This window comes from Sphaerodactylus townsendi, linkage group LG03, assembly GCF_021028975.2.
Source record: "Sphaerodactylus townsendi isolate TG3544 linkage group LG03, MPM_Stown_v2.3, whole genome shotgun sequence".
Taxonomy (NCBI): Eukaryota; Metazoa; Chordata; class Lepidosauria; order Squamata; family Sphaerodactylidae; genus Sphaerodactylus; species Sphaerodactylus townsendi.
This window is the reverse complement of record NC_059427.1, coordinates 171,693,710-171,720,301: the sequence shown is the minus strand read 5'-3', so window position 1 is coordinate 171,720,301 and position 26,592 is coordinate 171,693,710. Positions and strand designations below refer to the sequence as shown.

Here is a 26,592-nt window from a genome sequence, read left to right as displayed (position 1 = left end):
TTTATGGAGGAGAAGTCGATCTATGGCTACCAATCTTGATCCTCCTTGATCTCAGATTGCAAAGGCCTGAGCAGACCAGGTGCTCAGGAGCAGCAGCAGCAGCAGAAGGCCATTGCTTTCACATCCTGCACGTGAGCTCCCAAAGGCACCTGGTGGGCCACTGCGAGTAGCAGAGAGCTGGACTAGATGGACTCTGGTCTGATCCAGCAGGCTAGTTCTTATGTTCTTATGTTCTTATGCTATAAAGCAAAGGGCTTAGACAGATCTACATCCACAGCCCTGGCCTGGCTGGCCCAGGCTAGCTTGATCCTCTTCAGATCTCAGGGGCTAAGCAGGGTCAGCCCTGGTTAATGCTTGGATGGATGACCACCAAGGAAGTTCAGGGTTGCTGCGCAAGGGGAGAGGCAATGGCAAACCACTTCTGTTCAGTCTCTCATCTTCTAGAGTCACCATGTCAGCTGTGATTTGACAGCACTTTACACACACACACACATCCATAGGAGTCTGCTCAAGGTCCAGACTGAAGGAAAGGCAGATGACTTTACAACTGAGGCTACTGCTTAGATCAAAGTTTAGATCAAAGTTTCAGATCCGTGAAAAAGAGCAGTGTCTCACTAAACACCCATACCCCCTCATTCTTCTGTAAGCTGCAGTGTGAATGAGTCTTGAATAAAAGCAGTTGGCAGAATTACTTCACAGCTCATTTGGGCTGCAGCCCTTGCCAAGACAACATCTGATCTGCCTTGGAGCTCTCCTAGGTACTGAAGGAGGTGCCTTTTGGAACATGGTATCTGCCACTGGATAACTTCTACTGGTTCAGACATTGCTTGGCAACCTAGGTTTAACTAAACATTATGTATGACCCAAATCAGGTTGGGGTTCCCTCAATCGAGCTAACAGTACCTGCAACATCTGGGAACTCTTGTTTCCAAAAGCTCTTGGGCAAATTTCTGCTTGTGAGCATGGCTGAGGGAGGGGAGGAGCTTCAGCCTTCCCTCCCGTGCCATTTTCTTAAGTAAAAACAGCCACACACATCCTGGAATTCCACATGTTGCAGTCAGAATGCTTGTACCATGGATGCTTAGTTGAGCCCTTATGATCTCCCAGCCTCATCAGCATAAGGCAATTTCTTGTCAATTCCTTTCCGTTAGCAGCCACAACTCACCAGCCTACGGATGACTCCTTTGATAGCTTGATACCAATCTTGGCTGATAACCTCACTATCTGATTGCAAGAGATATTCGTTGCCAGTCACCGTGCGGAACTAGGAATAGAAGAGAAAAGGAGTAGCCATGTTAGAGTAGGTGGTGTTCCCATGTGTCCCACTGTGGTTTCTTTCTGGTCAGAATTATCTGATTATTCAAGGGGGAAAGTGTGTAAGGAAACCCAAGACCAATTAAGAAGGTGGTTGTCACACTTAGAAATATGTCACTTCAAGCCTGTGGCTGCACTTGACTAGCCTATGGAGGAGGAGGAGGAGGATTTTGGATCTTTATCCCACCTTTCTCTCCTGTAAGGAGACTCAAGGTGACTTACAAGCTCCTGGAAACACATCTGAAAAGGGATACCTAAAGCCCACTTCCTGGGAAAACCAAGCCACATACATACATATAAAGTTGTCTTATATTGAATTAGACCATTGGTCCAACAAAGTCAGGACTGTCTACTCTAGGGGTCTGCAACCTGTGGGTCTTCAGATGTTCATGGACTACAATTCCCATCAGCCCCTGCTTGGCACAATGGCACAAATAACACAACAGTCCATGGTTGGGGAAAGGTTCGGTTATCAGCAATTTGATTCCTGACCCCCAGAAGCAGGTCAGAAGGCACTCCCTAAGCATTCATGTGTGCTTACATGGATGACGTTCCGCTTGCTGGACAGGTCCTTGGCCCACTCGATGCGGGCACCTCGCAAATCCACGCTGCTTTCCGGTCGGCTGCTTGCCGGAGTCTGCAGGAGAGAGTGGAGAAACAGGAGGTTTCTTTTAACCTTACCAGACCCTACGCCAGGCTTGCTGAACCCCAGAGACCAGCTGGAAAAGGAACACAAGGGGACTTTCAGGCAGAGACGGGAGGGGGTGGAATGGCGCCCGGGACAACACCGGCTCCGGGCACCCACCCCCCACCCCTGCACCCTACTTACCTTAGCTGGCTGCTGGGCGCCCTTCAGCCCAGCCCCGACAGGCTGCTCTTTCAGCTGACGGAGCCTCCTTCAGCCTGACGGGATGGGGCCAAGGGGCGCCCAGGCTTCTCCTTCGGCCGGCAGAGACTCCACCAGCTGAAGGAGCAACCTGGTGAGGCAGGGTCAAAGGGAGGGGTGTGGGGGCAGCCCCCCACATGACCAGCTGGCCCATCTGTCCCCACGAGTGCTCCGCCTCTGCCTTCAGGTGCCGTGCACAATCCGTGCTTCTGTACTTTTCTTCCATCTGCCAAATCAGCCTGCTCCACTCACCCATTCAGCTGCAACTTTGGGGTCCTTGTAGAACATAAGGCTGTTCCCTGCCAGCACCAGCCATGAGGAGGTCCAGGACTTTCTGGAGGGCGATAAGGGAGGCAGGGGGGATAATTCAGGAAGGAGAAACCTCTAGCACAGACCTGGGCATTATACAGCCCGGGGGCCACATCCGGCCCGCCAGATGACCCTGACTGGCCCATATGACAGACCTGGCCCTGGCCTAAGAGGACCTGTTTAGAACCGCGCTGCTCATTCTTCCGCTAACCCTCCCCCTTCCCCCCTCACCTTGCCACTGCGCCGGAAAGGGCCTCTGAGAAAGGCCACTCCCCTCGCGCAGTGGCTTCTGGGGCGTTCCCCTCCTTTGAAAGCCCCGCAGAAGCCAGTTGCCTTGGCTGCCGGCTTCTGCGGGGCTTTCAAAAGTGCCTCTCAAAAGCGCCTCGGGGAGCGAGGTGCTTTTGAAAGCCCCACAGAAGCTGGCAGGTAGGTTAAGCCTGTGATTCTCTGTGCCAAATAGTGTTGTATGCAGAACTGTTGCCACTGATTCCAAGTTGATCTGTGCACCTGTCTGTCACTTATCAGCCCCTATTATGCAGAATTGAGTTCAGCCTTTTGGCCCGGCCCTCCACAATATTTTCTGTTTCTTATGCGGCCCCATGGAAAAAAATAATTGCCCACCCCTGCTCTAGCATATATATTCCATGCACCACACCCCAGCTCCAAAGTGCTAAAATAGATGTTTCAGTGTATGTGTGTGTGTATTTTCCTCTTCCATGCTGCATGGGTAGCATTATTTTACTTTGCTGGAATAAACAGCAATATGCACAACTCTCCTCAACTTTCCAATAACAAAACACCAGTAGGGCCACCACAGAGTAGGCCCCGCAGTAACAGCACCCATAGAACAAGAAAGCTTTCTGCATTTTCTTCCCTATCACTTTGTGCATGGAAGATGCCAGGTTTTCTCATGCCAGTGACGCAGTCCCTCGAGACAACTTCAGGTCACACCTCCCTTCTGGACTTTAAAATGGTTGGCTGATGGAAAGTTTAGAAGTCAACTTTTATTCAGCAATTTTGTCACCTTGTCTGTAAATATCCCATAACCCCGAGGTCTTAGACTGCCAGGGCAGATCTGGGCAGACCTTACATCTTTTCAAACCCACTGACTTCAATGAAGTTAGATGGGAGGATGGCAGAGAAAGTGAGGGGATGGCAGGGGCAGACCCATGCAGAACAAACCACACACAAGACCTCTGCTAAATTCATCCATATATCCTCTACACTGCAGAACAGGCTTATGAAACAAGACCAGTAGGACCCATCCCGCTCCCAGTTTCCCAATATTTTCTCTCCCACACCCCACCAGAGCCAGTGTGGTGTAGTGGTTAAGAGCAGGTGCACTCTGATCTGGAGAACCGGGTTTGATTCCCTGCTCTGCCACTTGAGCTGTGGAGGCTTATCTAGTGAACTAGATTAGCTTGTGTACTCTAACACATGCCAGTTGGGTGACCTTGGGCTAGTCACAGTTTTCTGGAGCTCTCTCAGCCCCACCCACATCACAAGGTATTTGTTGTGAGGGGGGGGAGGAGTTTATAAGTCCCTTTGAGTCTCCTTCCAGGAGAGAAAGGGGGCATATGAATCCAACTCTTCTCCTCCTCCTCCTCCTCTCATATGAACAGGACCCAACCTCAGCTCCGCTTGATTTATTTGAAGTTCGCCTGGCCCCTCCTGTCCTGCAAGGGTAGCTGAGAAAGGCCCCATTATCCACTAACACCCTCTTCCTAACCCTTTTGTCCATTCACAGCCCAGGACATTGCTTGTCGAAATCCCTTCAGCTGTGAAATGCCATGGCAGTCATAACCGAGGAGGTGGCCAGGTTAGCCTGAAGGCCGGGAGAATCGAATGCTTTCTGAGTTCTGCCTCAGAGGCTGGAAAGCCTCTTCTCGAACTGGGTTACCTGAGTTTGCGGCCTCCTTCAGCAATCTTGGTTTTGTTCAGCTGTCCAGCTTTTTCCACCGTCTGCAACAAAGAAAAAAGAAAAACCTGTGAGTCACTCCTCTGGCCTCTCCTGTATCACACTCTTGCTCTCCTTTTTCACTCACAAGACACTTCTTCGCCAAGACTCCATGCAGAGATGACTGACTCCCAGTGGCGTCTCACCTACTGGAAAGGTGGAAGGCTTGCTTTGGAGGTACTGAGGAAAAGCAGCCAGTAGGAAGGGGGCAGATCAGCTTTCAGGGGCTATCTAAACACATGTTTTTCTCTGGGTCCTTGAAATCACAGAAGCGTTTTGAGTGGCTGTTTATGGATATTTGAAATAAATTAATAATAATAATAATAATAATAATAATAATAATAATAATAATAATAATAATAATAATAATAATAATAATAATAATAATAATAATAATAATAGGAAACACTTCTTCATGCAACGTGTGATTGGTGTTTGGAATATGCTGCCACAGAAGGTGGTGATGGCCACTAACCTGGATAGCTTTAAAAGTGGCTTGGACAGATTTATGGAGGAGAAGTTGATTTATGGCTACCAATCTTGATCCTCTTTGATCTGAGATTGCAAATGCCTTAACAGTCCAGGTGCTCAGGAGCAATGTTTCTAGAAGGCCATTGCTTCCTCTCTACATCCTGCACGGGAATTCCTGCAGTTGCACCTCCAGGGCCACTGCTAGGTAGCAGAGAGTTGCACTAGAGATGGACTCTCTGGTCTGATCCATTGGCTTTGTTCTTATGTTTCCTGGCAAGGTGCCTGCAAGAGCCCTGTGCTGGGAACTCACTTCTCGTAGTGGGCAGGGGGCTAGAATCACAAGTTGTAAAACTGGTTGGGTGAAATGGAGCATCACTCTTGTCTCTAATGATCAACTTCCTGCTGGCCATGGAAGCACTATTAAAAGCACAGTCTTTAAAGAGTCACTTTTTCTCTCACTTTACACTTTACATCACATTATAATTAATAGCATAAGCACAACATCGGGCCGTTGGAGAGTGTTTGTTTTTCTCTGCAGAGTTCTCTGTCACCTGGAGTCGGTCGTAATCCCAGGAGATCTCCAAATGGGGTAATTTCCAGACATCGCCTGGAGATTGGCAACCCTAGAAGGGGCTCAGTTCACCCTGGAACTTTGATAAGAAAGAAGGGCTTCAGCCCCTTGGCTATGCTGTGTTTTTTTCTGAAATGACCTCAGGGAGGTGGGGTTCCCTGTGAACTGGTGGGGAACTCTCAGGACAATTTCCCTAATGTGACGAATAAGAGCCATTTGAGGTCAGGAAAACAGTGCTAGGCAGAGGGGCCGAAGCTCCTTCTCCTCACATGCTCAGGTCCTGATGCGAATCAGGCCCATGTGGGTTCCCAGCATAGAACTGGGAACACAGAACTGGGAATGTACCTCCCATTGCATGGACTCACGGAGGGAATGGGGGGAAAACATAACATATAAATTAGAGGATCCGTGTGATATGAATTAGATCCGGCAACCCAATTTGCAGTCATGCATGATGCTGCGGAAACTCAGAGCAAACAGGAATTTTGCAGCTGCGTGTCTAGTTCAGCCCAAAGTTAGGTTCCCACAGGGAGATGGGGAAATAGAGGAAGATATCATACATTATGGGGAGAATATCCAAGGAGAAAAACTGTAAATGACAATCTCTCTGCAGGACACTCCAATGGCCTGAGATCTCCCTGGCACCACAGCAGGACTCTTCTTCTCAAAGGCAACCCTCTGCCGCCCATTGTCCCACGTGCTTCATTCACACTCTAGAGCAGGGGTGGCCAACTCTGGTGCCCCAGATGTTCATGGACTATGATTCCCATCAGCCCCAGCCAGTAAGGCCAATTGGCAGGGAATGATGGGAATTGTAGTCCGTGGACATCTGGGGCACCAGAGTTGGACACCGCTGCTCTAGACCCAGACCCTATGACACACCACCCTTTCCCCCTACTGCCCCCTTTGCTTCTTCTTCATCCTGTCTGGGGAGCGTTCTTCAAAAGACCGAGGGAGTGAGGAGATCCCAGCCTCCCAAAGGAGAGGATCAGGACTGGTTTGGCATTATAAACCCAGATTTTGGGTTCTTTGTCACATTGCAGGCAGGCCTCGCTGTGGGGTGTGGGAAAGAAGGGGCGGTTACTCACGTGCATCAGGTCAGGGAGATGAGATGTGGAGCCATTGGCAGTGCCAGACCCGGGGTAGTCCACCATCCAGGCTGCACAGCTGTGCTGGGAAAGGTTCCGGCGATGACCTCCCTGGTAGAGAGTCAAGAAAGAAAGAAATGTACCCCAATACTTGGTGTATCCAATCCCTTCATACAGTCGTCTTCCCCTCTTCCAGTGCGGTGTAGTGGTTAAGAGCAGGTGCACTCTAATCTGGATAATTGGTTTTGATTCCCCACTCTGCCACTTGAGCTGCAGAGGCTTATCTGGTTTAAGATGAGCTTGTGCACTCCAACACATGCCTGCTGAGTGATCTTGGGCTAGTCACAGTTCTTCAGAGCTCTCTCAGCCCCACCCCAGGGTGTTTGTTGTGGGGGAAGGAAGGGAAAGGAGATTGTCAGCCCCTTTGAGCCTCCTTACAGGAGAGAAAGGGGGGGGGATATAAATCCAAACTACTACTCCGCCTCCTCGTCTTCCTCTTCTTCTTCACTGTTCTAGACCAGCATTGCTTAACTCCATGGCACAGGTGCCAGAGGTGTGCACCTTAGTGAGGCCCTTCTGTAAGTAATGCAAACAGAGTGCCCCCCTAAAGTTTGATCTAGAAATTGGCCCTGGGCACGCTTGGGTCTAACGACAGCATTAAGCTTCCAAGAAATAGTTTTGGGGAAGCAGTGTAAGTAACCCTGTTAAGCGCTGTTAAACTGAAGCGTGATCCTTTACCTGGAAGTAAGCTCGGTTGCTGCCAATGGGGCTTGCTTCTGAGTAAACCCTCCGAGGGTCATGATTCGCCCGTTGGAAGAGTTGCAGCATGGCTTCTGTGCCAGTTCTTCACCAAATCCACCACTCCAGCTTAATTTCTGGAGTAACGCACGTACTCGGAGCCAACTGCTTTTTCTAAACAAAAACCTCTAGTATTCAGGTTAAATTCGTCAGTGTTGGCACTTCTATGGCAATAAACAAGGGGCTTCTGGCTTAAATTAAAGTGTACACTCGGTTCTCGAAAAGGTTCACATCGCTTGTTCTAGGGATTCTCTGCTATCTGCTACATCCCCCGCATTCATGGCATCTTTCTCTCTCTCTCTCATGTTCTTTTGGAAGGACACCCCCAACTCTACGATTTTCCAGCCCTTGTCGTGACTTACCTTGGACCCCCGTGTCTCCGGCAGCATCATGGACTTGGCGTAGCTCAGCTTCCTGAGGCCCTGATCACCAGGCAGCTCCGTCTTCCCTCCGTCTTCCTCTCCGCCTGGTGTTGCACCCAGAGCAGTGTCTGCTGAGGGTGAGGGTGAGGGTGAGGGACCGTGTCCCTCGGCCTGTCCCAAGCTCTGGGAGGGAGAAAAATACCAGAATTGCACACTCTTCTCTCGAGAGACAGCAGGGCAACGGATGAGCTAGAGCCTTGGCAGCAAAACGCCGTTCCTCCTCTCCCCAGCTCTAAGAAAACCTCACCGTCGTAATCCACAGGGCCACCACATAAACTCTGTTTCACTCCTCAGCTCCCATTGCCAACTGCCGCCAGTCTTCCCTGACCCACAGCTCTCCTGTCTCAGTGCTGCCCTCTTCCCCATTCCTGCCCTGACCCTCACTGCTGTTGGCGCACAGCAGAACTTTAGGTCCGAACTCCGCACGGCAGGGGGCATGTAGCAGTGTAGGAGGGGGCTTAGAGATTAGCTGGCAGGGCTGCTCCTTCCCCTCTGTCAGGACACACTGTTCATTTGTGAGAGTAATTATTGCAGAATTTCCCGGGCACCTGGCGGGCAGCCCGAACATTCAGTTTGCCGTAAGGTGCCAGGAAGGGCTGGGTTCTGAAGGCAGCCTGTTGGAAAGGGAGGGAAATGGTGCCAGGTATTTGTCAACAAGGATCTTCAATAGTGGAGCGGACTCCTCAAGCCGAGATTCAGCCGGTGGACTCATCAGAAACCCGCACCCTTCCCAAGAAGAGCAGCCTTTCTTACACAAAATCCGAAGGGTAGAAGACATGTCCTTCTACAAGTATGTTAAGGTATGCAACAAAGGCCATGGCTCAGTGGTAAAGCATTTGCTTGGTATACACAAGGCGACACCTTCAATCCCTGGCATCGCCAGTTAAAATGTACTAGGCAGGTGATATGAAAGACCTCACCTGAGACCTTGCCAGTCTGTGCAGACAATACTGCTCTTGATGGACCAGGAGTCTAAGGCCGTTTCCGCACGGTCATAATATCCTGGGTCGAGCAAGAAAAATATCCCTGTGCAGCCCAGAATTCCGCACGGTTCCCAGTGCTAAAGCGTGCCTGCCCCAGTGTTGCCCCACGATATTTCCCTTACCCCAGGATTTTCAAAAATCACCAGGTTCGAGGTTCTTTATTAAAAATTCCAGTGTGACACTACTTGTGCCTGCTACTGTGCAAAAACCCATCAGGAGCAGGACCGGTTTATTTTCCCTGCCCAGCTGCCTGATTTCCCTGCCTGACGTTCATTCAAGCTGCCACTCAAAAATAACAGCCAATCAGAATGCGGGACACCGAGCACGCTCAGAGATGTTTCCAAAGTTAGTACAGAAGTCCCAAACGTGTGCAAAAGAAATTGGAGTATTTCCTACCGGTCTTCAATTGATTCCTTAAAAAAGCAGGCAGCCATGCGTACGGACACCCCGGGATAAAATAGACCCAGGTTAAAAAAAAACGGTGGTGCACAGGTATAATTTTGCCATGTGGAAACGACCTAATACAGTACAGGGCAGCTTCATATGTTCATGTCATACACACCCTTGCATTCACACACAAGAACATGAACTGCACATAGGCCAACTCTGTGAACATTTTCACAAAAGTGGCTATTTGTTTTTTTAAAGCTGTCACATAGACTTGCATTGAAATATTTGCTTTCCACTCATTGTACAAAATTATGTCTATGGTTTCCCCCTTTTCTCTTCACAACAACCCTAGAATTAGGCATTGGTTCAAAGTTATTCACTGAACTTCATGACTGAGTAGAGATTTGAAGGTGAGTCTCTTGAGATCAAGTCCAGCATTCTATCCGTCATCTACATTGGGTGTTAGTGCTCTGGCACTCTGAGAAACACCAACCTCAAAGCATTTTGATGCCTCTGAGAACAGAGGCCGGTCACTAAAGGCATCCTGTGAATTCATATATATTGCAATTCCATGGTATTGCCACCAGGTGCCAGCAAAACATCTTAATAACATGAGCAAAATAAGACCCCAGAAGAACCTTAAAGACTGACACATTTTCTTTAGTATATATCAGGGGTCTTCAAACTATGGCCCTCCAGATGTTCCTAGACTACAATTCCCATCAGCCCTACCACTTGGCCATGCTGGCAGGGGCTGATGGGAATTGTAGTCCATGAACATCTGGAGGGCCATAGTTTGAAGACCCCTGGTATATATGTTTCAGTGAGGGAAGGCAGACAGTGTGATATAGCCCAATTTCATCAGTGGAACACATTTCTAGGAAGTGGTTTAAAAATGGCTGTCCATAATCTCTACCAGCCATCATGATCCCAGCCCCAGGAATGCTGCATTGGGACCAGAATCGATCCTGTTGCTTCTGAAAGTGACTTAAAAGACGGGCCTTATCTACCGGTAACCACTTTTGAATTGCTTTTGTACAGAGCACACTTCATTTTTCTTTCATACATGCATTGTACACTTCTTCTGTCGCAGTCGACCCACGTACGGTTGCTAGTGTTGCCAACTTCCAGGCGGCACCAGGTGACCTCCCATTATTACAATTGTTCTCCAGGTGGCAGAGATCACTTTCCAGGTAGAAAATGGTACACTGTATGGGATTATACCATGCTGATGTCCCTTCCCCAAATACCTCCCTCGCTAGGCTTCACACCCAAAATCTCCAGCAATTTCCCAAACCAGAGTGGCCACTCTAACTGCCACACATATGGTATACAATGCCCATATTTACCCAGATACTGATCCTTGGTTTCAATTGTAAACGGAACACACATCGCCCTTTTCTTACAAATTGATGCATGCATGCAGCACATGCAGAATGGACATGAATCCACTCTATTACAGGAACAGGCCTAGGAGTAACTCTGTGTAGCAGAGGCGTACCAGGAGAAAATGGCGCCCGGGGCAACACCTGCTCAAGTCCTGCCCCACTTATCTCAGCTGGCGGAGGAGGGCAGCAGCGGTCCTGGGCAGACTGGCGGGGCGGGACCTGGTGGTGCTGGGCTGAGGGGCACCTGGTGGGAGGGTTATGGATTTTGTGCCCCCCATGTGATCTAATGGGTGGCACCTGGGGTCAGTTGACCCCCCCATGTTCCTCTGGCAGATACACCCCTGCTGTGTAGACTTGCCCTGCTAGTGGTTGAATGCCTTCAGATCAAACAGTGATACACACCTCTAGCCCGCTGATAGTCTTACCACCCCACTGTTCTGATGGCAGCTGCTCAAAGATGAGAGGGAAAGACCCCTGCTAATGCCCACACACAACAACACTAGCCTCACCATCTCCTGGCTGTTCCTCCGCAGCGGCTTCCACGATTTCTCACCCGTTGCCGGCTTACAAAAGTAACTGTGTCGCAAGTAGGAATCAATATGGTGTTCCCAGGCTTCGAGGACTTGTAGAGGGGGATTGGGATGGCTGGTGGGGCATTGAGTCTAGCTGTTCCGTCTCCGCCAGGTTGCAATACACTGGGGGTGCTTCCACAGACGGAGACAGATGTGTATCATCCAACATCTGACAAAAGAAAACCAGCTGTGCTTTTTACATGTCATAAGAGACAGCAGCTCCAGCTCAAGGCAGTCCCATGAAACATCAGATACTTTCACTACTAATGTTCCCCTGCTGATTCTTTTGATCTTGTGGACACCTTTGGAAGTCAGACACAATAAGGAGGGCACTGACCTTGGCTTCCTTTCAGCAGTATGTTTTAATTGTGCTCAAGTTTTCGGCTTTCTGGATATTTACAATGTTTGTGACCTTGCAGGTTTCTTTGAGGTTTTGTTAGCTGCCTTGAGTTCTCCGTGGTAAGACAGGGTATAAATATTTTAAATAAATATACACAGCATTAGCAAAACTGTCTCAACTCAGAAGGCTTGAGGCAGGTCATGAAAAGGTTAAAATGCGATCCGACATTTTCTCACCCTCTCCTTACTTGGGACCCAGAGCCCTAAAGGCCAAGCCTAATATTCTACAATGCTTCTAAAAGATGCTTGAGGACTTTGACACATCTACAGATCATGACGGGGAAGGGGAAGAAGTCCCTGAGAATGCCTCTTTTTAAAATCTCATTGCCTTGGACCTGCTGATGCATGAGTATCTTCATTATTGTTGCGGCTGGCATGTAAAGATCAATAGAACACAAAGAGGGGAGGGAGGAAGAGGAAAAGGAGCCTGAGATAAGTTGGCCTGAAGCATTCAATACATAATAGGTATAACAACCAGTGTCTTGGGCTGTACCTTCAAAAGAAGAGGAAGACACGTGGATGGATCTCGAAGCCCTTCCACACATGTGAATACCGTGCACTTTCTGATCCACTTTCACCATTGTTTCGTAAGTGGATTCGGCTATTCCGGCTGCGGAAAATCCAGTTGCAAAGTGCATTGAAAGTGACTGAAAGTGCATTATTCTGCACGTGCGGAAGGGGCCCTACTCTGATCATACAACTTCACTGAGCCAAGCTTATTAATGTATTTATTAATTTATCAAGATATTATACCTTAGCTGTCTTTTGGCTCATGTTTGAAGTCTTCCTCCAGTCGAAGGAATCTTCCTCTGACTCAGGGTTCCCCTCCTGTTAAAGAAAGCAGCCACTCTGAGCGCAGCAGGGGTAGGGAATCCTGCGGCTCGGGAAAGATCGCACGCGGCTCTTCTGCCCTTCGCACTGTGGCTCCATCGAAGCCAAGCCACTGGCCCCATCCTGTCGCACCCTGCAGGCAGGTAGCAGCAGTGCAGGGCGGTGATCGCATCAACTGCCCGCAGCTGCCAGCTGGGCCGCGCCACGGGCTTCCCCTCTCGCTTCGCCCCATTGGAGTAGCTTTCCGGGCGGCCATGGTAGGCCGCAGCCATGGCAGCCCTTTATCCTCGCCCGCCCAGCAGGCCGCATTTGGTCTGACGCATCCATGCACTTCTCAGAATGAGTGGAGTAAAAGGTAAAAAAACCAAATATATACAGTGTTATCTTTTTTTTTAATGTCAAAAATTATTTGCGGCTCCAAGTGTTTTCTTTTCCCATGGAAAACGGGTCCAAATGGCTCTTTGAGTGTTAAAGGTTCCCTACCCCTGAGTTAGAGGAAAGCTATTTCGGGGGGGTTGGATATTGGGGTACTGCTATAATATGTTTGTAGCTGTCAATCTCCTTTAGTTACCAATACCAAGAGACTGGTATCATATCAATGAGAGAGATTCACTCTGGAGAATTATGTCAAGACACTGTTCATATACCAGCCTGCTATTATTCATAGTGAGAAAAGAGGTTTTGCTGGGCTACAGCTGGAGGCAAAGGAAGCGCAGGAGGGGAAAAAAAGACAGGAATTGGTCAGACACATGTACTTCTGCAGAAACTACAAAAGAACTGCAAAAAGAATCCCACCCCGACACAAGAGAAACAGCTATGAAAGACTGTGCAGTGACATGAGAGAGAAACACCAGCCTGATTAAGAAGCAAGGAGTGCGGGTTGGACATGGAATGTTTGGGTCCAGATACTCATCCAACTCAACTTACTTTATTATTATTATTATTATTATTATTATTATTATTATTATTATTATTATTATTATTATTATTATTATTATTATTATTATTATTATTATTTATTGAACTTGCTATACCGCCCTATCCCCGGAGCGCTCAGGGCGGTGAACAACACAAAATCATACAAAAAACATAAAAATCTTAAAACAAGTACATTCTAAAAGGCCCACGAGACCCATATACCACCCTCTTCCAAAAAAATGAGGATGGGTCCCAGTGATGTTAAGGGACCCTACTTGTGTAGGAAAAGTGGCATTTATTCTGAAGTGGCTGGGCTCTCCAGCGTCTCGGTGGATCACTTCCTGGTTTTACAGGCCCTATGGAACTCTCCACATCCCAAGAGGGCCCGGATAGCTGATGGTAATGTGTTCCACCAGGCCGGTGCCAGGGCTGTAAAGGCCCTGGCCCGTGTGGAGGCCAGCCGCGTCATCGAGGGGCCAGGGATCTCCAGTAGATTCACCTCTGCTGATCACAGAGGACGAGCCGGGACATATGGGGTAATGCGGTCCCAAAGGGTTGATGTAAAAAAAAGGGGAGAGCATCCCCTAACTAAGCTCCTTTTCCTCTTCCTCCCTCCCCTCTTTGTGTTCTATTGATCTTTACATGCCAGCCACAACAATAATGAAGATACTCATGCATCAGCAGGTCCAAGGCAATGAGATTTTAAACAGAGGCATTCTCAGGGACTTCGTCCCCTTCCCCTGTCATGATCTGTAGATGTGTCAAAGTCCTCAAGCATCTTTTAGAAGCATTGTAGAGAGCATACCCAGGTCCCTGCCAGCCTACAGGTGGGACCTGGGTATCTGATGGACTGATGGCTCATCTCCAGACTACAGAGATCCACTCCTCTGGAGAAAATGGATGCTTTGGAGGGTGGACTCTGCGACATTGTACCCCACTGAAGTCCCTGTCCTCCCCAGGCTCCATCCCCAAATCTCCAGGCATTTCCCAACCTGGATCTGGATCTACCCTCAAATATCCAGGATTTCCCCAATCTGCTGCTGGCCCCGCCACACACACACCAGTGGTCAAGGGGACTGGCCAACCCTATCTCTAAAGGAAGGAAGGAAGGGAGGGAGGGAGGGAGGGAGGGAGGGAGGGAGGGAGGGAGGGAGGAAGGAAGGAAGGAAGGAAGGAAGGAAGGAAGGAAGGAAGGAAGGAAGGAAGGAAGGAAGGAAGGAAGGAAGGAAGGAAGGAAGGAAGGAAGGAAGGAAGGAAGGAAGGAAGGAAGGAAGGAAGGAAGGAAGGAAGGAAGGAAGGAAGGAAGGAAGGTCAGTCTCTGGTTTCTGTGTCTGTTCAATAAAACCAGTTGATTTTTGTGTCTAAGAAGGCTGCTGCTCAAGGAGGTGAGATCTTCCTGCTGCCCCAAACAGAGCTGACACTACAGCGAATGGTTCCATAACAGCATTTCTGTACACATTTGCATGTGTTTCTGTAAATTAGCATATGCAAATGCTGTCCTCCTTCATCCTTGCTTTTGAAGCCCCAAGTCTTCTTTTTTTTTGGTAACATATAAATAGTATATTGTAAATAGCTACCCTAGCTGAGAATCAAGGAAGCCAAGGTGGGTAAAGAATGTTTGAACCAGTTAGAATATCAGACACAGACTGAGAAGTGGTGGGAACTGAACGATCTTGCACTGGCAATCCTAGCCCACCTCCTGCCCCTCCTCAATTTAAGCCACTCACAGGGTAATTCTGAAGACAGAACTTGGGTCGTTCCCATTCATGCAGTCCTGAGCTTTTGGGAGAAAGGGGAGTTATAATTCTGAGAAAGATGTCAAGATGGAAGATGCTGCTAGCCAGAGCTCAGGGCTGTCGCCACACAAGCTCCACTCCTGCTAACCCTACCACAGTCCTATTCCCTGAAGTCCACCAGAAGCCCCGTCCACAGGCCCTCTGCAGTTCTCCCAGTCTCCAACAAATCCTGCCGTGTCTTCCTAACCTTGGCTTCTCAGTCCTGCTCTGCAAACCCTCAACCTAAGATGCAGCCTTTTTTAGGCCCGTCACCCATTGCTCAAGCTCCGGAGGAAGCAGGGAAAAAAAAACAACCCTCTGGAGGAAGCTGAGAAAAAAACCTGAAAAAACCCCACTAGAGTTTGTCATGATTTCTAGCAGTCCAGGGAGCCTCCTGGTCCTCACATTCTCTGTGCCCCAACATCACTGAACCCACCCTCTGCTCCTGTCCTGCCTCAGGTCTCTGGGCCTGGCTTACGCCCTCCCTCAAGGACCCTCGTTGTCCATTACTTACAGCCTGCTGTCAGTGTTGGGTCAGCTGTGGAGCAACCAGGCACACCCTGAGAAGTGACTGGCCCTCCTCCAGGCTTGCCCACATCCTGTGGGTGAGTATGATCTCCCGCTGCCTTCCAATCAGGGAAAGGGCAAAAGGGGAAGTGGTGCGCAGGCGTGTCCACTATGGGAGTCCCATATGAACCTCAAGAGGAACACACGCACAAGAGGTTTTTAACCCATACCACGGATCCAGAGCAGACTGGCTGGACCACTGAAATGGACTGCATGGGGCTGAAGTCACTTTGCACTGCACCCCCCCCCCCCAACCCAAGCATTGTACAGGGGGGAAGGGGTGTTTGTCTTATGGGTTCCTTGCATCAAAAAACTGCATTGTCCCCTGCTAGGTTCCTTTCAATTAAAAACAAAAACAAAACAAGGAAAGGAAAGGCTGGGCAACTCCCCTCCCCCCCCCAGCAAACATATTTTTGCATCTTTATCTCACATTTCCTTTCAGGAACGCAGGAGTGTGTAGAAGGTTATCTCCTCCCTCCTTTTAACCTCACAATAATCTTGTAGGTTAGACCTTCATGGCATTGTGGGACCAGACTGAATCGTTCTGTTCTGTTTGGTGCCCTAGCCTAGGCCCCTTCTGCGCATGCAAAATAATGCACTTTCAATCCACTTTCACAATTGTTTGCAAGTGGATTTTGCTATTCCGCACAGTGAAATCCAGCTGCAAAGTGCATTGAAAGTGGATTGAAAGTGCATTGTTCTGAGTGTCCGGAAGGGGCCTTAGGGCTACCAACCTCCAGGTGGGGCTTGGAGATCTCCCTGTATTGCCACTGCTCTCCAGACTACAGGGATCGGTTCCCCTGGGGAAAAGGGTTTGGAGGGTGGACTCCATGGCATTACCCCTCACTGAGGTCCCTCCCCAAACCCTGCAACCCTACCCTACCGTGGCGTACTTTTAGGCAAACGCAAATTGGAGCCCTGGGTAAAACTCCGTTGAGGCTTGATTCCCCCCCCCCCCATGGGCGGCCACCCTCCCCCACCGTGATCAAACAAAGATTTTTTCGACCAGGTCATTTCAAAGTCCCCATCACATTATAGAACATGCCCCAACTCACAAATCTGAACACACAGCAGAAATATTTTGGAAAAACGTTTTCAAAATGCTTTCAAAATGTTTTATTACTGCTAGGAAAATATTTTATGGTGTTGTATCCAGTCCCGCCAATTGGGGGAAACAGCATCACTTTCAATGTTATTTAAATCAGGGACCCCAGATTCTCCTTTTAAGGTGAATGGGGTACAAGGAGAATCTGAGCTACCTTAGGTTTAAAACAAGGGATGCTGGAATCCACCCCCAAAATTAACAGCATCATTTTCATCGGTGTTTAAACCAGGGAGCCCAGATTCTTTTTTTAAATCCAATCTTTAAAGGGAGAATCTGGGGGTCCCTTTTGTTGAATAACATTGAAAGTGATGCTGCTCCCTGGGGTAAGCATTTCATCCCCCACCCCAAACAGCATCACTTTCAATGTGATATTGAAATAAAATAATAAAATAATAAATTTAGGGGGTGCCTGCTGTCAGCAATAAGTAGTTATTAAGATAGCAGCACCAAAATTTTCAGAGTATCTTTAGAGTTCTTTATTGATGATATTATCTGTGTTTGGTGAAGTTTGGTTGAGAAAGTCTGTTATGGACCCCCTGTGCTGTGCAGCCACCATCTCCTATTAGCCCCCACTGGAAACAATGGGGGATCAAGCACTCCCTTTGAGAGTCTGATAACTTTGGACTCCCTGAACCAAATCTCACCAAACCTGGGTGATATCATCAGGAGAGTCTCCCAAAAAATGCCTGAAATTTTGGTGCTGCTAGTCTAACAACTGCACCCTCTGCAGGCCAAAAACAGAAAAACACTGAAAATACAAAAAATCCCACAAACGAATCCCGTGCCTTTGGCGCCTCTCATTGGCTGCGCCCTGGGCAACTGCCCACTTTGCCCAATGGGAGGAACGCCTCTGCTCCCCTACCCTAACCACTACACTACCCAACCCTACCTTAAAATTTCCCAACATTGTACTGTTTTAAACAGAGACAGCAGAAGTCCAGGGCTGACATCAAGTTTATATACCCTGTAGCAAGGCCACCAACTGCCAGTCCATTACATAGGGATGGTAGCCAGCATGGTGTAGTGGTTAAGAGCAGGTGCACTCTAATCTGGAAAGCCGAGTTTGATTCCCTGCTCTGCCACTTGAGCTGTGGAGGCTTATCTGGTGAACCAGATTAGCTTGTGCACTCCCACACATGCCAGCTGGGTGACCTTGGGCTAATCATAGTTCTTTGGAGCTCTCTCAGCCCCGCCCACCTCACAGAGTGTTTGTTGTAGGGTGGGGGAGGGAAGGGAAAGGAGATTGTGAACCCCTTTGAGTCTCCTTACAGGAGAGAAAGCGGGGATATAAATACAAACTCTTCTTCTTCATCATCTTCCTTCAGCTGCTATTTAGAGACTAATTACATATTGGGAGTTTTAATAGATGGGCGGTCATGAGGCGGGGCGGGGGGAGGGGAGAACACCACTGGTTTAAAAATAGAATCTAAAAGGCATTAAGACAAGTTCTTTAATCCCAATGAGCCTCCATGTTCAGAGACCGTAGTACTTCTGAACATCAGGGACTGAGCACAGGTAACCGAGGAGGGGAATAGCCTGGCTGCCTGTGAGCTCCCAGAGATGTCTGGTTGGTTGCTGCTGGACAGATAGAATGCTGGACTAGATGGGCATCCTGGCCAGCACATACGACATGAATGTCATGGAAAGGAAGTAGTAGAGTCCTGAGAGGGTAGAAAGGACTGGAGCAAATGACAAAGGGAGGGGGAACTGCACCCAGGGCATGAACTGCTTGTGCACGCCCTCCCCGCCCCGACACGCCCCTCCCTGCTCCCAACATGCCCCCACGTGACTGCAATGACAGCGCCCGGGGCAAGCCTCCCCGGATGTCCCCATTGCAGCTATGTCTCTGAGGGCTGGACCATTTCAGATAATTACAGAGAGAGAGAGAGAGAGAGAGAGAGAGTGAGAGAGAGAGAGAGAGAGAGAGAGAGAGAGAGAGAGAGAGAGAGAGAGAACCCATTTTCACCTCCTCGGGATGCTGCCAGTTCACCCTGATGCATACACAGCTCAGTCGTCTGTGTCTTTTGTAGAAAACCTTCTTGTTGTCACATGTGACACATTTAGAACGATCCAGAAAGGCCCAAGACAGGAAGGGCTCTTCTTACCCCTTGGAGGCTCACCTTCTTCACCAACTCCTTTTCTGAAGAATTTTGCCCCTGGCTCTTGTCTGTTTGTCTTGCTTCTCTACCGATCCTTTGGATTAAGCTGTCGATGCTGAGGCTCTTGAAAAGGGACTGGGAGAAGGATCCCAAGGCTGGTAGACTATGGCTGTGGCTGAACATAAGCTCCATTTGAGGGCAGGGTGGCATATACAGGTCTTCCAGAGAACAGGAGAGCATATCCAATTGCGCTGGAGGGGAGAAGAACAAGGAATGTTCATCTCAAAAGTGAACATATGAAGGTTGGCAAGGTGTTGTGTGGCTGGCACAGCTAGGGAGTGACACCACCTACTAAATATCCCACTAGCAAGTGTGGTATAGAGGTTAAGAGAAGCAGATTCTTATCTGAAGAACTGGGTTCAATTCCACATGAAGCCACATGAAGCCTGCTGGGTGACCTTGGGCTAGTCACAGTTCTCTCAGAAGAAGAAGAGTTTGGATTTATATCCCCCCTTTCTCTCCTGTAAGGAGACTCAAAGGGGCTTATCAACTCCTTTCCCTTCCCCCCTCACAACAAACATCCTGTGAGGTGGGTGGGGCTGAGAAAGCTCCAGACTAGCCCAAGGTCACCCAGCTGGCGTGTGTGGGAGTGCACAAGCTAATCTGGTTCACCAGATAAGCCTCCACAGCTCAAGTGGCAGTGCAGGGAATCAAGCCCGGTTATCCAGATTAGAGTGCACCTGCTCTCAACCACTATACCATGGTGGCTTTCTCTCAGAACCCTCTCAGCCCATGCAGAGGCAGGCAATGGTAAACCACCTCTGAACGTCTCCTGCCTTGAAATCCCTATGGGGTTACCGTAAGTCAGCTGTGACTTGAGGACACTTTCCATCACCACGCTAAAGTGTCCCCCTCCAGGTTCTTGCAAAGCTGCTGGGGCTGACAGGGGTCCCCAGCCAAATCTTAAGAACATAAGAAGAGCCTTGCTGGATCAGACCAGTGGTCCACCCAGTCCAACACCCTGCTTCACCCAGCAGCCAGCCAGTTGCTCTGGAGGGCCAACAAATGGCGTGCAGAGGCCAAAGCCCTCTCCTGATGCCACCTCCTAGCACTGGTATCAGTGGTGGGATCCAAAAATTTTAGTAACAGGTTCCCATGGTGGTGGGATTCAAACAGTGGCGTAGCGCCAATGGGGCTGGGTGGGCACCAAGCAAGTGGCATTCCAGGGGCAGGTGGGCATTACTTAGCACTCCTCTATATTGTAAAAAACTCTTCTTCTAAAAAAAAAAGTTCTGTGACTCTCCAGCTAGTATCTTTCTGTCCATAATTTTAAATCCCTACTTCATAGCAAGTCCTCTATCAGTCTACTGCCAACAGAAACAACTACTTCTCCTCTAGAATTTGGACTGCCTGTCAAGCACTTCATAATTTTTTTTTCTAGCCATTTCTAGAATTTTGTTTCTAGGAAATCTGCAAAGAAGGAGACTTTCCTAAAACAAGGAACTTAACAGCATATTTCTAAAACATGTTCTTTTAAAAGAGAGTCTGCATGGTGGGAGAATTATCCTGCCTTTCTACCTCTCATAAATCCAGCCATGACAGGGAAACAACAGGACTTTATGGATTTTGGACCCAATGGAACTCCTCTTAATGGAAGTGTTGCACTGCACTAGTAACTCCCCTCTCGTGTCATTAAAATTAACAGGCAACCCACTCTTGGGAGCTGGTGAGAACCTGCTGGATCCCACCTCTGACTGGTATCCAGAGGTTTACTGCCTTTGAACATGGATGCTCCCTTCTTTCCTCTTTAAAGTGATCCTTGTGCATGACCATCTCCACTTCCACTGGAAGAGAAGTCCACAGGTTAAATGTTGGATAAAAAAAACTATTTCCTTTTGTCTGTTCTAGTCAGATTTCCCAACAATTTCATTGGATTCCCCTAAATTTGAACACTATGGGTGAGGAAGAAAATCCCTTTCTCTCCCTCCCTCCGCCCCGTGCGTAATTTTATGAATCTACATTATGTCTCCCCTTGGGGAGGGAAAGTGGCATGGTATAGCCTCATCTCTGAAGCTAAGCAGGATTGGTACTTGTGATAGCGGATGGTTTCAGAAGTAAACCCTGTCTCCACCCTTCTAATCCCTTTCTTATTCAGAATTTTAGGAGGATTAAACTTATGTTTTACCTCAGTGTTAGTTAGGTAGCTTCACACTGTATTAGATAGAAAACAGGTATCTATAAGTTTCTCCTTGCATCTCAGACTGCGTGGAACCTCCTTTGCCTCACAGCAGGAGTCCTAAATTCTCAAAGCCCCACCTGATTGTCCTTTCACGTGTAAAGGCCCCTGATGGACGCACACAAAAGAAGACCTCGAGGAAAGCGCCTCGCCCTGCCAAATCCTGGCCAGTGGGTGATAAAGGGGCCATCGTCATCAAGCTCCTACTTCCTGGACCCTGGAACACCTGAAGGGACTCCTTTTGTGATTCTCCCGCCAGTGCACACGCCACCAGCTTGCCCCTACTCCTTAACGGTAAATCCAAGAAGGAGATGCATCGAACTCTGATTGGTTCCTGTATGTTGTAGATGGCATGACTTTGGCTGTTTTGAACTCCTACAATGAATGGGTGGTGGGTTGTCTTGGTCTCTCTCCCTGGCTCCCCACGTGTGGGAGAGAGCGTGGCTGGGGCGATGCTGTGAGGCCAGCAGGGCAGCGCAGTGGCCGTGTGGACCTGAGGTGCTTGGACACTTAGGTCAGCATCCTCAAAATAAACTCTCCTTTTATTATACTCCCCACGTGTCGGGTCTTGCTTCGGTTCCTGGATTTTGCCGAGAGCTGGGCACCTCGGAGTTTGTAAAAGCACTGAGCAGCGTGGCAACACTTTGTAGGGATTCACTGGCTAGAAGACTTCAGTAGAGAAAGAAAGGCAATGGCAAACCACCTCTGCCTCTTACTTGCCTTCAAAGCCCCTTGTTGGGGTTGCCATAAGTCAACTGCAACGACACTCTACACATACATTATGTCTCTCCTCAGCCATCTTTAAATATTCTCTTTGAGCTCCTCATGATACTACTGAGACCCAGCTGAACCTCGGGTACCTATCCCAACTTTGCCTTGGAAGCTTGCTGGGTAACCTTGTGCCAGCCTCATACTCTCAGCCTAACCTACTTCATAGGGTTATTGTTGAGGATAAAAGGGAAGAGAGGATAGCCTTTCTGGGTCCCCGCTGAACGACCTCAATAAATAAACAAAACTGTCTTTCCCAGGTAGATGGGCTCACCATGGGCTCACCATCAGCTCACCAATTGGCCATGCTGGCAGGGGCTGATGGGAATTGTAGTCCATAACATCTGGAGTGCCAAAGGTTCGCCACCACGGCTCTAGAGCAAGGTAATTCCCTGATGGGACAGCCCAGTCAGACCAGGATATTGAATATGTCCTGCGCATCAAATGTTACTGCAAATGGACAAGGGCCCCCTTCCCAATGTGCTCATTATCTACTTCTGCTACACATATTGAACCAGACTGGTGTAGTAGTCAGAGTGCCAGACTAGGCTCTGGGTGACTCAGGTTCAAATCACCACTCTGTCTTAGAAACGCGCTGGGTACGCTTATATACCCCGTAGCATTGTTGTTGTGAGGGTAAACTGGAGGAGGGAACAATGATATTTAAATCAGTGGTCTCCAACCTATGGCCCTCCAGATGCTCATGGACTGCAATTCCCATCAGCCCCTGCTAGCATGGTCAATTGGCAGAGCTGATGGGAACCTGTTCCAAGCAGAGTGCGAGCGATCCTGAAGACCGCTGGTGCCGCAGACCCCTGTTCTGGAGCTCTGCGTTATCCTCAAATGTCTCAACAAATAAATTAAATAGGGCCACCAAGTATCCAATGGCCTCCCACAGAAGTGTCACTGTGTTCATCCCCCGTGCCACTCACCTGTGTCATCATCCTGTTCCGCACTACCGCAGAGATGCAAGGTAGCATTTTGCTGCATGGCCACCCTTGTGCCAGGAGGCACTTCAGCTACGTAGGTGGCAGGCACAAAGATGGGTCTCCTCTGTTTGGGCTGACTGAGCCGCTGCACCTGCCACCAGTCCTCATTGGCTTTGCGCAGAAGCCGGAAGAGCTCACCCTCCACGATGGCAACTTGTTTCCCATCCTCAGCCTTGTACTGGTAGCTGTAGAGGGCCTGCAGCATCACAGTGCCTGCAGAATCCAGGGAGGGCTCACTCAGGCGAGGCCTCAGCCACCCCCGCCCTGAAAGCATCTCATGAAGAGGGGAGGCTTAGAGAGTCTGGAGGTGCCTGGCAGGACTCTGAAATGGCTCCTGTAAAGGAAGAATTATGAGGCACGGTATTAAGATGCTGGACACATCAGTCTCAACAGTGCAAGTGTAACCCCCATTCCCAGAATGGGTTGAACCAGTAAGGGGGTGGAGACTCAGAGCAGCAGAAAGGCTGCAGAGCTCTTTGGAGAAGACAAGGCTACCAGACCTTATTCCTAAGCCCTTTAACACCTTTGTTAAGGTAAACTGTAATATTATTATTGGGAAACTACTGGGAAGGTAGTTAGTTTCATTTTGCTATGTTGTAAAATGTTGGAGCTTATTGTTTCCCAGGGTTTCTTTTTGTGGTTGTAATGGGTGAGAGTTCTCCTGGAAACCTTCATCATGTTGCATCCTGTTCATCAAGCCCTTGGAGTCTTCAGGAGCCAACCCACTTGCAAAGAAGAATTGGACTTGGCAGCACTCAGTAGATCGGTAACTAGAAGGACCCAAACTGCAACCTGAACAGGACCTTGGAATTGTAAATGTTAAACAGTTGATAAGCTGAATGTTATTTGTAAAGAGAAGTAAACTGTTTTGTTTAAATTTGGTTCTTTGCCACTCCTTCCAAGTACTGCCCCACAGAACCCACAAGCTGAGGTTACACAAGCAACCTGTCTTTCATGACTACGCTTGGATAAACTCAGGAGTATTGGCTGGTGATATTAGGCCACTTTTGTGGACAAGCAGGGACAAGTTCCATGGGCCAGCACTTATCTTGGCTAGTATGTTTTGGAGTCGAAGAGACTCACGGCATTTCAGTAATGTTTAGAAATCTACAGGTAGAGCAAAGAGACCAGTGTGGTGTACTGGTGAAGAGGAGGTGGATTCTAATCTGGAGAACCGGGTTTGATTCCCCACTCCTCCATCTGAGCGGCAGAGGCTTATCTGGTGAACCAGATGTGTTTCCGCACTCCTACATTCCTGCTGGGTGGCCTTGGGCTAGTCACAGTTCTTTGGAACTCTCTCAGTCCCATCTAAACCGAGACACGTTTGCTAAACAACTGCTTATTTTAGCGACGAGATATGTTGCTTTTCAACATCTGTAAGTTTCAGTTGCAGGCATAAACATTATTCAAAAAGAAAGCCAAGGAAGGGGAAGGCAACAGCACTATAATTCAGAAAGTATCTCATCTTTGTCCAAATATGCTCAAAAACTCTAGTGATTGAGCTCTTTAGACAAACCACCCAAAGTATTCTATGCATGAAATTCTCTAGCTCCATTTGAGGGTCTCCATGAGTCAGGGTATGTATAGCTTGCAGAATGCCTACCAGTTGAGGACAGAATTAGATTTGCATCCCCAGCAAGTGTAACCTATTCGAGCCTAGCAGTGGAAAAACGGAAGTTGTGAGAAGCATTCGAGTGGCTTTTGCAACAGGAAGCAACTCAGAATTCTTGTAGACCATTGCAGAGAGAGTCACCCCACCTCCATATGAAGCAGGGGAATCCTGTGGAATTTTCTCTTCTTACCGGATCAAAGAGGCAGCTTTGAGAAACTAGAAGATTAACAAATCTGATGCTTTCTCCTAGCTGATGGGAATTCCCAGACTTTCTTCCAATGAGCATTTCTTGGAAAGGATGTAACCACATTCCTCCAAGACTCTTCTCCTGCCAGTCCTCCACAGATCAAGCTATACCTCCCAGCCCACTGCAAGCCCACTTCTGTATTCTTGAAGAAAAATATGTTGAGCTGCAGTTGACTCATGGAAACCCCAAGAACAGAATGTTCACGGCAAAGGTGGTTTACCATTTCCTGGCTCTGCATAGCAACCAATCTTCCTTGATGGTAACCCATTCTAAACTATAGCATGCCTGGGCTAATCTGGCTGCTCGTATTCTTGGTGGGCAATCTAATCTCTGATCTTTTTTATTCTCTGTTCAGGACCAGAACTTGACTATAAAACTTGGTTTTTCTTGAAAAATCAAGGTGTTCAGATGGTTCATTGTCAATTGGCAAGAGAAGAGAGGTCTAATCGCATTTCTTTCAAGAGAACCAGGGGGGTGTAGTGATTACATTATCAGACTAGGATCTGGGTTTGATTTGACATGAAGCTTAAGGAGTGATCTTGGGCTGGTGACTCTCAGCCTGACCTACTTCACAGGGTTGTTGTGTAATATACAATGGGAAAGGGATAATTATGTCTACTGCCCTAAGGTCATTAAAGGAAATGCAGAGCAAAAATATACTAGATTACTGACTATACTAAAAAAGTACTAGAGAGCCTTAATCCAACTAAACCTGATGGGGGAAGCTTTGGGCATATTAAGACAGGGTAGCGGGTTCTGCCATTAAATGGCTGCCATGGGATGCAGGACCAATCACAGAATGGCTGCCATGGGAGGAGGCAATATTAAAATGTTGCCAGGTTTCAAGCCAAGAATTCTGTTATGACAGGCCAGCCATTTCCAAACGGGCATTCCCTGAAGACCCAACGGTGATACTTCCAGCAGTCTTCTGAAGCACCTCCTACTTCTATGAAATGGAGGAAATCTAGGATCAACAACTTGCTTGGGGGAAGAAACAAATGGGTACCAGGAAACAAACTGGTGTGCATCACCACAGTGTTGGGCTCACTGTACTAGACAGATAAAAAGGCCAAAACAGGACATGATATTTCAGAGTAAATGAATGGGTGATGGAGAAGAGACTTCATTCACTGAAGGGGCACAGTGGGCAGTCATCCCTGAACTAAGAATAAGGATGTCACAATTACCTCATAGTGCTCCTCATCTAGGAAGTGCTGAAGGGCATAAATGTGAATGGAAATCACATGGAAATCCTGGGTTTTGTGTCTTACAAGAGCGAGGGCGAAATAAACTGGCAGGCCCTCAGGTGGCCACTCCCAGTCAGTTTACCAATCCTACAAAGTGGCCCAATCAATGCCTTCAGCAGTGCTTAGTGGCAGATACACACGAGTACCATTTTCTCAGCGCTTTTGTATCTGTGGATAAACAAGAGCCTGAGGATCTCTTCCATTACATACTCTCCTGTCCTTTATATTCTGAAATAAGGAAAAGGTTTTTGGAGCCAATACTACCTAGGACAGCTTTTTTGTCTGATGATGAGAAACTGATTTTCTTATTATCTGATATGGATTCCTATGTTTCTTATAAGATGGCTCTCTTTGCCCTGGCGGCTAGGAAACTACGAGCAAAGTATTTAAAGCGCTGTTTGAACTGATGTTCTAAAGTACTGGAGATTAACTTAGACGAGCTGAAGAAGCTGCAAAAACATCTGACGTATTTGATGGGGCATTTTAATTTAGAGATTGCGAACACTAATAATTTATATTTTAATGTAAAACTAAATTATTGTTTTAATTTAAATTATTGTTTTAACTAAGTTACTGTTTTAACTGCATGTATTTCTGTATTGTTATAGCCAATGGCTCAAACAATAAATACTTGACTGACTGACTGTCTA

At 48.2% G+C, this 26,592-nt stretch overlaps 1 protein-coding gene across 1 annotated transcript; it reads right to left on the bottom strand.

Moving 5' to 3' along the window:
- Positions 1-1,147: 1,147 nt before the first annotated feature.
- On the bottom strand, positions 1,148-23,110 carry LOC125428029 (rho GTPase-activating protein 9-like). Its single transcript, XM_048487604.1, is given in 10 exon segments — positions 1,148-1,264; positions 1,856-1,951; positions 2,453-2,534; positions 4,410-4,471; positions 6,597-6,707; positions 7,757-7,939; positions 11,087-11,215; positions 11,217-11,318; positions 18,850-19,094; positions 22,780-23,110. Coding segments are annotated over 10 exon segments (1,458 nt in total).
- Between the last annotated feature and the right edge of the window lie 3,482 nt (positions 23,111-26,592).